General features: G+C 33.4%; 1 protein-coding gene across 3 annotated transcripts in view; it reads left to right on the top strand.

The window, feature by feature from the left end:
* Window positions 1-12,157, top strand: part of LOC149772505 (rhotekin-like) — a 75,291-nt gene that overhangs the window by 8,111 nt on the left and 55,023 nt on the right. The window contains exon 1 of one of the 3 annotated variants that reach the window (XM_089947722.1): window positions 5,412-5,598. The exons of 1 other annotated variant lie outside the window; for it this stretch is intronic. In XM_089947722.1, coding sequence (XP_089803848.1) covers window positions 5,560-5,598 — 39 coding nt within the window. In that variant the 5' untranslated portion in view covers window positions 5,412-5,559. Of the gene's footprint in view, window positions 1-5,411; window positions 5,599-9,332; window positions 9,803-12,157 lie in introns of those variants that run through there. One more of the 3 variants, XM_089947721.1, reaches the window with a different exon arrangement.

Genomic DNA, 12,157 nt, shown 5'->3' with positions numbered 1-12,157 from the left:
AATGACTACTGAAAATTCAAACACTGAAAAGAAAGCTACATATTTAAGCAAAAAACTCGACCTAAAGTTCAGTCACCCTCACCCCCCCCAATCTGTCACTTTAATTAGTAATTAAGCTAGAATCACAGACTTTAATGTTTTTATTAACATGGGTCCCAGTACCAGTCTGGTTTTTGAGTTTGAGCATGAGTGTTTTGCTCAAACATTTCAAGATATACCATTGCCTTGTGTGCCCATAGATCAAGGCCCACAACTCATTGCTGTAAATCAACACAGAACAAACAGTGTTGATGTTAATTAGCATGTATATTGCTTGATAGCAGATCATTCATGGTTATAGAATTCAGAGTTTACAGCTAATTATAGATAAGATCAGGTTTTAATTGGTGTAGAAATTTCTTAATTTTGATTGGGCATTAGATTTTTATGAAATTTGACAATAAAATATTTTCTTTCTCAGTTTATAATGATGTCTGGGGGAAATGACAGAATTTTATAAAGATGTTTGGGGAAATTTTACATACCCAGTTATAAAATGTAATCGTGCATAATTGAAGAATTTGCAACTTTAATGACTGAGTTCCAGATTCTTTTACATAAAGATAATTAATCATTTGAATAATTTAATTTTTTTTCTTCATACAAATTGTAGTTTACTTAATCAGCAATTATTCTTAAATATTGTAACTGAGCTACCATTATATGGAAGTATTTTTTGTTGTGAGTGGTACTTTCAAGAACACCTTGAAATGTTCCAGATACTAAGGCCATTGTGTAATTTAGAGAGCATCAAAACCTTATTCAGGATTAGCACTGACAAGGGAAATTCATGGAGGAGGCTTACTCTAAAAGGGATAGAGTTGCCCCATGACTTCTGTCTGAATCTAGTTTTCATCAAGAAAAATATTTCCCATAATTGGCTTGTAGACGTTGGAAATTACCTGACTCAGTGGTTGACACATGAAATTTATTACATTCTTGACCACCTGTCATTGTTCATTGGATATAGATGAAAGCCAAAATTAGCCTACTGTTCAGCACACAATGAGATTGACCAATTATTTGACCTTCTTTGACAGAGTTGGGTAACTACATTTCACCTACTCAGCCAATCCTAGTTCAAGTGGTTCATGCCTTACATATCTCTTACTAGCGAGAAGTGAATGACTTGTTTTAAATTTTGGTCTTAAGTCTAAATAATCTCTTTTGGGGATGTTTCATTATTGTGTGTGGTGAATATTTTTGATGATTGAGAAAGACAGCAGTTTCATTTTGTATGTAATCAGAAACATTGGACTGGCATCCATGTTTAATGATGGAACACTAGTATACATACAAAATAGGTTACAATCATGCCCATACTGATTTGTACTCATATAAAATAGGTTACAATTGTGTCCATTGTTACACCTCAAAGCATCTGATGCAGGAGTTCTTTTTCTTGTTTACCTCATACTTAAGCTTGATTTTTCTTCATGGTTTATATTTTTGGTGATGGATTACAAATGTCTGAAAGATTGATCTCAAAACTTTTATATCAACAGTATTTTATTGGTTTGACCATTGTCCTATGATACAATATAGTCCAATTCTGTGATTCAGTTTTTGGTAGATTTAAAGGAAAAGAACTGTATAAGCCAGTGGCTTCTGGCCAAAGCCTTCATTTGTCATTTTTGTAAGGTAAACAATGTATTCTTTGATTACAGTTGTATTCTGTAATATTTGATTTTCCTGGTTGATCTGTACAGCTGGTACAGATTTCTGCCATGCCTGTGTTACCTATAATTTCCTATTTTTGTTTCTTTTCTTCCAAAGATGGTTCCTAATTAACAATACCATTATTGGCTCTTCTGGGCATATATTGCTTTGTTTATAGTTGTTACAAAGTGTTAGGTCATTAGCACATGGTTATTTTGATTCATGATGGTATCAAAATACAGGTAAAAAACAAGGATCCTGTACATATATTGGGGTAGGGATTATAAAGTTGTCAATAAATTACAATATGCCAATGTTCATGGAACTTGATTTCCTGAATATTGCACCACATCATAAAATGTTTTTTTTTTTAGTGAGATCTCTTGACATTTATGTATTTAATTTATATTGATACAATTATACCTCCACTGTATGTTGATTGACAAATTATAAGTAAAAAAACCCACTGTAGATCACAATATTTTAGCATTTTGAATTTTAGCAGATTTTTATTTTCAGCACATTAGGAACATGAATTTGAGTCAGATGATAGTAGGCACATAAATCGAGTCAAATTAAAGCAGGCACACGATTGGAGTCAAATTACAGTAGGCAATGTAATGATTACTGCAAATATGGAATATAATAATAATAATTAATAATAATAATAATGAGGACTTTGTATAGCGCCTTATCTTTAGAAGCCCTAAGCACTTTACAACATTAGACAACACCAATAAGATAAAAAACATAATGATATAATTACAAAAACAAACACCATGAAATTAGAAAACATTAAAAAACATGCTGAGAATATTTAAGGTAGGAAACATTATTAGGTCTTTAAGTTTGTTCTTGCAGTCGTAATTCAAGAGTTTTGAGAGCACTCCTGAATGGGATCACTGTGTCTTTGTGTCTAAGTTCAGTGGGCAATTCATTCCACGTTGCTGGGCCCTGGTATGCAAAAGAACGCTGTCCATAAGACTTATCTCACATCTGCATTTAGAGGGGCCTTGAGTGGCTGAATGGTCTAAAGTGCTTTCCATTATGGATCACTGCCATCTCACCTCTGTCTGGGTTGGAGTTTTGGATTTGGCTAATGTGGGTATGTGAGAAAGCTTGCCAGTGGCTTCTCGTGGGTTGGTGTTTTTTTCCGGGATCTCTGGGTTTTTCCTTTACCATTATTACTGGCCACCATGTATAGCCTATTGTGTACTGAAAATGGCATTAAACCCCACAACAACATCTACATTTATTTGGTGCTTTTCTAGTTCAAATGTTGTTCAAAACTACTGTTATGCTTCTTTCAAGTCTTATTAAATTGCCACTTTAAAATGTAAATCAGAAAGTATAATGACTGTATAAAATTGTAGTGAGTGTAGTAAAGAAAATAATTTTTACTAAAATTTTAGTAAAGTTAGGATTTCAGATTATATTAGGAAATTAGGAAAAAGATTGCTTGTGTATAAACAGACATAAATAGAGGGAAATAACTTCTTTGTATATTTGCTTTGCTTATGACTTGCAATTTCGAGTTACCTTTCTTGAGTGTTGATTCAGCAGGATTTCTTTGTCTCTATGCAACAGATGGTAGTAAACCTCATTTCTTTGTTCCATTTAAACAGGAGTTATCAGCCAATGATTGGCTGCCTGGTTAAGGAAACAGAAACTACTTACAATTTGAAAGCTGATAGGTTTTGCTGATATGAAACACAATAAATCAATGAATGAAACTTCTGTATGGTTTGGAACAATGTGGTTCCTTTCTGGCATGTTTACAATATGAATAAAAACACTATCCACACATAATGGGATATGAAAATAATGTATTATCATTGTAAAATTTGGAAACTATGAGTCATGATGCTGAATATGTTACTGGTCTTGCAGCTTTGTTTTCAGTAAAAATGTAAACAAAAGTTTAAAATTAATTAGGTAATGCAACTTTACAACTACAAAACATAATGGCTCTTTATAATTTCATTAGTTTACCCCGATAGGTTTCATATTATAACAGGGTCTCATTTTTGTCACTTTATTGCAATTCTGATGGTAATTTAAAAAAAAAAAACAGTCAACCAGATGTGTGAAACCATGCATTATATTTGCAAGCAATGTATCTTTTCATTGTTTTACTGCTCCTGCCGCCCCTAGAAAATTCCCATCTTGTTCCACATGGAAAAGGTGAGGGGAGTTACTCACCATTTTAATTTCTAGTTATTATAAATGAAATAGTAAAAAATTGAAGAACATTTTGTGGTTGAAACTTTCTTAGGCAGACTTCAACAACTGGGTTAAATATACAACTGAGTTTATTATTATTATTATTATTATTATTATTATTATTATATATTATAGTCTTGTTAGAGAATGAAAGTATACTTGATTATGACATGAAACAAACAATCCTTTATTTGAACTATTTATGTCTAAAACAAATTTAACTAGTGGGTGAGTAACATAAATTTTTACATTCCAAGCATAGTTTTGAACTTTCCAGAAAAACTTACCTAGTAGTATCTCTTATCAGAAGTGCATTTGAAATTTGTAAAGCCCTAGATGACATGCTGGTGTAATGTATATTTATTTTGTATTGTTTGTTAGTTATTTTTTTAAAAATGTTTTTTCTTCTTCATTATATGCTATTATAATGAAATGTTGGACTTAACCTTGTCCAAAATCAAGTTTATTTTCTACTTGACTTCAATTATTGATTTTTTTAAAAAAAAAAAATTCTGTAGAATTTTGAGCTAAAATATTCTATGTGTATGAGTTTAATATCAGCATCATTATTAATAGAAGTAAGCATGTTTATTTGGGTCTATGTCTAGGTTATTGGAATCCCTCTACAATTTACCTGACTTATCCTGACATAGTCCAGGTTATATATTTTAATTTTGTAACATTAGGAAGTTTCTAGAAGGTTATTTTCCAAATTTAATAGAATTTTTTATTATAGAAAATGCTAATTGTGACCTGAGGTCAAGTTGAGGACTGTAATCTTGTCACTGGAATGACTATTCATTCATACTTTAACATCTGAGCAGAATCAAGTTATTATTGTATACAGTATTTGATTTGAAATTTTTCAAATTATTTCTTCTGGAAATACAAAAGAGCTCTGATAACATTCTTAGAAATAGAGACTTGAACTTATATTGAAATTTCAAATAAGGATTTCTTCTTGGAGTGTTTTACTTTTTTACAAGACTGTTGACACATGACAATGTATAAGCCAACCACAGGTACATTAATACCTTCAGCATTGGATTTAATTTGGATTTCCACTAAAGTTTATTCAGAACTTTTTATTATTAGGACTTGTGTCTTTAATACTAGGATTATTTTCAGATTTAATTTGCCATACCATAAATTTATTTTTTCCCTTTATTTTCACTTTGTATTATTGGGAAATAAATTATTTGTAAAATTTTACTAAATGTTGCTTTTTATTCTTTTCTGTTACCTATTTTAAGAGCATAGACTTGTAACACTGGTATGACATTTGATGAAAAACTCATTGGTAAGTTTTTGTATGTCTTCATTTTGTAGTGTTGTCATCAGTTCTCATATACTTATACAATTTACCTTTGTATGTCAGTATTTGAAGAATGATTAAAAAAACTTTTGAGATAGTCCCTAGTAGGGTTTGCTCATAAACAGAAAGAAATTAGACTTTTTACAACATGTTGGTACTAAACATTCTAGTGAATAACAGGAAATTGACTGGCAAAACACATTATTATGGACTGCTTGAGGTGATGGGATGAATTGTTTTGAAGGAAGTGTAGTAACTTGAAATGACATACATGGATTGATGGCTGAGTGGTTGATATCTTTTGAACTTCAGCTTCATTATGCATGATGGAGGGAGTACATATAGCCACTGAAGTTTGTATGGTATACATGCTTTTTGTTAGTTTTTTGTTGTTGTTGTTATATTAGTGCCAAGTTTGTATTTAGAAAGAACAAAACCTTTTTCTCTGATATTTTTTCCATGCTGCCAGTATTCAACCATATATTCTGCCATTCCATTCTCCCCAAGACTGACCATGTTGAAGTTTTGTCACAATTTTTAAGTTTTGTCTGGAGATTTTTATTATCTCCATGGTTTCAGAGAAACAAGGGAATGTTGTCCTACATTCTCTCTGTACCTGTATGTTATGTAGGTAGGTGCATATATTTGTGTAATTTCAGTGAACTTTACCAGTAGACATGCATGGAACTCAGACCAGAAGCAGTTCTATGATGGCAAAGTATTTGCATACCCTTCTGTTTGTTTGTAACCCCCTATCGATTTTAAAAACAAAAATCAACAAGGATGTAAAAAATGAATGAAACTTAGTCATTTAATTCATTGATTTTTATTTCTAACCTGACTGTTGCCAAGGAGTCCCTAACACTGTAAAATTATTGGTGTTTCAGCGCTAATGGAAGCTCTTAATGTAAACAAGCAAACAGACTGCTCATTGTTCATTTCTAGTTTCTAGAAAAAATTATTTCAGTAAAAGCTGTCATTTGCATTCAGATTTGCAATGTCGAGTTTTAATATTTCTTAAACAAACTGAACAAATAAATATGAGGAACTTTTGTATACATGTGTTCAAAGATATGCCAATCCAAAATGTATATGGAATTATTTAGATTTTTAAATATGGCAAACTACATCACATTTGCTGTTTGAAAACATAGACTGGCCCAAGCAAATATAGTGAGCGTATTGCTGAAGAAACTCCTTTTTAAAGCCCCAACGAGTTGACAAAGTTTGGGACCCTCTGGTGACAATCCGATTAGAACTTATAAATCAGTGAATGAAATGACTAAGTTTCCCGTATTTTTATATCCTTGATGCCTTATTTTTCTTTTACAGTTGTTAGAGGGGTACAAACAAATGGGATGGTGTGAGAATACTATAATTTGGGTTTGTTCCAGGTGACAAGGGTACATACATTTAAAAAGTTTTTTCTTTCTCACTTGTCTTGTCATTGACTTATTGATCAATGACCAAAGTGTTAATGCACATCAAACTGGGATACCTGATTCAAGTCACTTGATGTATCATGGGTCTGACTGCTGTATGTTGTACAGTAGCCTTCAAACATGGCATTCTGTTGTAGAGAGCCTAATATCATAGTCTGACGGCTGTATGTCGTACAGTAACCTTCATATATTTGGCATTCTGTTGTAGATAGTCTAAGTTCATGGGTCTGACTGCTGTATGTTGTACACTAGCCTTCATACATGGCATTCTGTTGTAGAGAGCCTAATAATGAGTCTGATGGTGTATGTCATACAGTAACCTTCATATATTTGGCATTCTGTTGTAGAGAATCTAATGTCACAAGTCTGACCTGTATGTTGTACAGTAGCCTTAATATATGGCATTCTGTTGTAGAGTCTAATGTCATGAGTCTGACCTGTATGTTGTACAGTAGCCTTAATATATGGCATTCTCTTGTAGACAGTCTAAGTTCATGGGTCTGACTGCTGTATGTTGTACAGTAGCCTTAATATATGGCATTCTGCTGTAATCTAATGTCATGAGTCTGACCTGTATGTTGTATAGTAGCCTTAATATATGGCATTCTGTTGTAGAGAGTCTAATGTCATGAGTCTGACTGCTGTATGTTGTACAATAGCCTTAATATATGGCATTCTCTTGTAGACAGTCTAAGTTCATGGGTCTGACTGCTGTATGTTGTACAGTAGCCTTCATACATGGCATTCTGTTGTAGAGAGCCTAATAATGAGTCTGATGGCTGTATGTCATACAGTAACCTTCATATATTTGGCATTCTGTTGTAGAGAATCTAATGTCATGAGTCTGACCTGTATGTTGTACAGTAGCCTTAATATATGGCATTCTGTTGTAGAGAGTCTAATGTCATGGGTCTGACTGCTGTATGTTGTACAGTAGCCTTAATATATGGCATTCTGCTGTAATCTAATGTCACAAGTCTGACTGCTGTATGTCATACAGTAACCTTCGTAAATTTTACATTTTGCTGTAGAGAGTCTAATGTCATGAGTCTGACCTCTATGTCATCCAGTAATCTTCATATATTTGGCATTCTGTTGTAGAGAGTCTGATGTCATGAGTCTGACCTGTATGTTGTACAGTAGTCTTAATATATGGCATTCTGCTATAATCTAATGTCATGAGTTTCACATCTGTATATTGTATAGTAGCATTCATGAGTCTTACCACTGTATTGTACAGTACCCGTAATACAGTATATGACATTCTGTTGTAGAGAGCCTAATGTCATGAATCTGACTTGTATATTGTACAGTAGCCTTAATATATGACATTCTGTTGTAGATAGCCTAATGTAATGAATCTGATATGTATACTGTACAGTAGCCTTAATATATGACATTCTGTTGTAGATAGCCCAATGTCATGAATCTTGACTTGTATATTGTACAGCAATATGCTGCAGATGGTCAAGTCTCACAAGGTTGACCTCTACATACATGTACTGTATAGTGAATATTAATCCATAGATAGTATGTATATTATATATAGGATGTGATAATTGGCAATCTCTTGCTGATGCAGTCTTGAGTATGTTTTCGTTTATTCCAGTTGCCTTAATAATTGGCAATCAACTGAAGATAGTCTAATCATCATCATTTAAATTATAGACACGTGTCCAGTCTAATATCGGTCAGACTTTTATATAGTTCACAGTAGACCCAACACTAGGCCATGAAGGTCAAGATTGCAAATGGAAACAAATTTATTTAATGTTAAACTCCTTTGATTTTAACCATGCAGAAAAGGACCCTAAAATATCTAATTTGTCCTGTTTTTTTATACAGGATTATTCAAGTGCTGCAAATAGTTTCTTCATGCATGTCTAGCTGCATACAATGGTGGCTGGATAGCGCCATGAACTGTTTTTTTCATATCTTGTTTAAATGTGAATAAGTATTTCAGGCCATTATTCAGCCACCATCTCATACACAATACAGATTTGCAGTTTAGCAAAGGCTGTGATACAGTATACATTATCTATCTGAATTGGCCTGCATGTTAGTTAGACCATTGCATACAAGCAGATTTAAATATGCTCTCTGCATATTGCACAAACTTTAGGACTGACCGTTTTCTTTTTGAGTTGCACAATGTTTTCTCTTTTACCTTGAGTTTAGTATTTTTTGAGAAATTTAATGGATATACTATGTTCTTGATTTCTATAATGCAGAGGAAATATATATTTTATTTTCAATTTATTTGTGGGCCAGTTTTTTTTCTCTCAAAATTGTCCAGCCAACCCCCCCCCCCTTTTGCTGATAATCACATTTGATTACTTCTCATAGTATTGCAGTTGTAATGCATAATGCATACATGGAAATGATGTCCAATGCCAGTGTGTATCTTTATATCTATATACAAGTCCCCTTGTCTCTTGCACAATCCATGGTAGATAGATTCATTATTTATTATGATGGAGCAAATTGTTGCCCAAGGGTTGCAAATTTGGGTTCCCATTTGTATAATGCACTGATTTGCTTAGTAAGCACTCAAGTGGAATTTTTGGTCGTGTGGTATCCTGGTTTGCTAGAAAATCAATGACTTTCAGTGTTTATATATACACTTGGTCACTGTGAAAAAGCAGCTATTTCTTGAATGCAACATTTGAGGGGCAGACAGCAATGGGTAAATGAATTGTTGAGGTTTTCCTGGGGAGCTAAATACAGAAGTGAAAGGTTATGTATAAATGTAGCATGACTGAAACTGACACCAGTGAAGTAGCTATGACTAAGTTTACAGGTTGATTCTGTACCACATTAAACTTGAAGATTATTGGCTAAAGAACTGCCTGATTCTATTAGACATGTTATGAGGCATTTGCAGGGAAACTGGATCATACAAAAACTTGCTTTGTGTGTTGATAAGTGGAAGTGGAGGGTACAAACCACTGTGGATTAAAGGACAAGTGGAAGTGGAGGGTACAAACCACTGTGGATTAAAGGATTAACTACTGATCAATATATATTGTGGATAATTTGAGTGTTGGAAATTTTGTATTGATATAATGAGTTCAGCATGACGGCACCAGGATATAGATTAAAGACACTGGATGCAATTGATAAGGTAAAACTTGGATAAATCTATTGTTTTCAGTCTGACATCTCCTCTATTCTACCCCCCTCCACTCCACCCCATAAAGACTATGGGGTCAAAGAAAAATAGCTAAACAGACCAGAACCAAGCTGGATAAGACATCCAGCTTGGTTCTGGTCTGTTTAGCTATTTTTCTTTGACTGGCCACTACTCTATAACAAACATTAATCTTTCTTCCAGGGTGATCCTGACATTGTGTTGCATTAAGTACAACTGAGATTTCAGTTTGATAAATTTCATTTTGAAACCTTTCTCTTTTTTGATGCTCAAAAAGATAAAATATAATTCTTTTGAGAGTCTTATCGAACCTTTTTTTAAAATATGAAGCTATAATTACTTGTGAAAAAAAGACCCTGGCATGAATAATTGTATTTTGATCATAAAAATGTTTCCTGATATAATCTGTTGTGTGAGGGAAGCATGAGGTATCAGTCAGAATAGGTTTAGTTCTTTATTTTATGATCAATGAAGCAGTACTTAGGGGGATAATGTAATACCCTCCCACAGGTCCATTCTGTCCATGCATCCATTAGTTGGATTTTTCCACAATTCTGTTGCTTAATAAAGGTCTGTGTGAAAATCATTAAATTCAGTTTCACAGGTTGAATATATGGTAACACCATCTGCTAGAGTGGTATAGCTTTGGACCTATCCCTTGGGGGTCCTGGTTCAAAGGTACAGAAGGCAAAAATTGCAAATATTTTACATGCAACCAGAGCAGGAGTACACATTGGGTTACTGGGTATTATGTAATATGTTTTATCTTGCTGTACTACATGTTTATCTTTATTTGGAATTTTTTTTCTTCTAAAGGATTTTGTTTGTTGCAGTCTGCTCCGGTGGCCTAGTGGTTAGAGCGTCCGCCTCGGATGCGGGAGGTCGTGGGTTCGATCCCCGGCTGAGTCATACCAGAGACTTAAAAAATGGTACTAACAGCTGCCTCGCTTGGCGTTCAGCATTAAGAGGTTAGTGTTAGGACTGGTCGGCCTGGTGTCAGGATAATGTGACTGGGTGGGACATCATGCTACATGTCTGCGGCATGATGCCCCAGTGCTAGACATCACTATAAACTGCCACATTGCAGACATCGTAGCGATATGATTGAAAAATTGTTAAAGCTACGTTAAAAATCAAAATCACACATCACATCTTTTATCTTTACACTAGAAGAACTGAACTTTCAATAATCTGTAGTCAGGATTGTGCTGATGTGCCTTGAGGCCTATTCATTTATTCATAAATACATACTGCTAGTTGGTTGGGTATCGGGTTATGTATGCATGTTGGCAATAATTACAATTATGTGGTCTTAAAATTAAGTAACCAACAAATTTTGTAAAATTCAACAAATAATTAATTTACCTACAAAAGTGAAAATTTAGAAAGAACTTACATCAATGTGAATTATATCCCAAATAGTCCTAAAAGTCAGATGTATAAAGTTCCATTTGAATTCAAATGGTATTCCAAATAAATTCCAATATTGAATGTGTTTATGTGCTTTTAGTCTTCAGTTTGCTAATGTGCCATTGGTCATGAATGTGATGATGTGCTATGTCTTTTCATGTATTACAATAATATAATCCAGAAATGTCCTTGATTAAATTCACAATAATTCCTAATTCATGTTTTAGTCCAAGAATATTATTGAGCAGTTTGTAATTCCAATAAAAAATAATTTGAATAAATAAATCCACCCAAATCAAAAACTGAACACAGCAATAAGACTTATTCCGATCTGGATGTTAAGACAAGAATGATTAATCCTTTAGTAAAGAACTTTAATTACCCCTCACACTTGACCTAGGTCGCAATTACAACTTTATGGAAATACTAAATGGTCAGAATCAAGACTGTCTTGAACACCAAAGTGAGGCAAACAATATTTACAATTAATAATGATCTATTTAATCTGTAGTCATAGAGAAATAATAGCTGTGTATTATGTTGCTTACAAAATAAATGTCACCAGTCAGTTACACCATTAATTAACTTGATTTTAGACAAAGGTCAAGTACAAAATACAGATACCATCATTGAAAAAAGTCAACAAACAATACAAATTAAAGATACATTAAAGATGAAATTTAAAAAAGCCACCGATTCCATTTTAATGGGGTGGGTGGGTGGGTAATTTTTTTATTATTATGATAACTTTACATGTATATTTACCAAGACTAGAAGCAGGGGTCTGATAGAATGGATTCTTCTGAAATATAAATAGGGCATTTCTTTCAGTTGACAGCATGGTACTGATAGGCTATATGACAAGTATGATACTGATCAGCTGAATGACAAACATACTGATAGACAATATTACAGATT

This window comes from Sinohyriopsis cumingii, unplaced genomic scaffold, assembly GCF_028554795.1.
Source record: "Sinohyriopsis cumingii isolate HCF-2022 unplaced genomic scaffold, ASM2855479v2 utg001437l, whole genome shotgun sequence".
NCBI classification, from domain to species: Eukaryota; Metazoa; Mollusca; class Bivalvia; order Unionida; family Unionidae; genus Sinohyriopsis; species Sinohyriopsis cumingii.
This window is presented reverse-complemented; position numbering and strand designations above follow the sequence as displayed.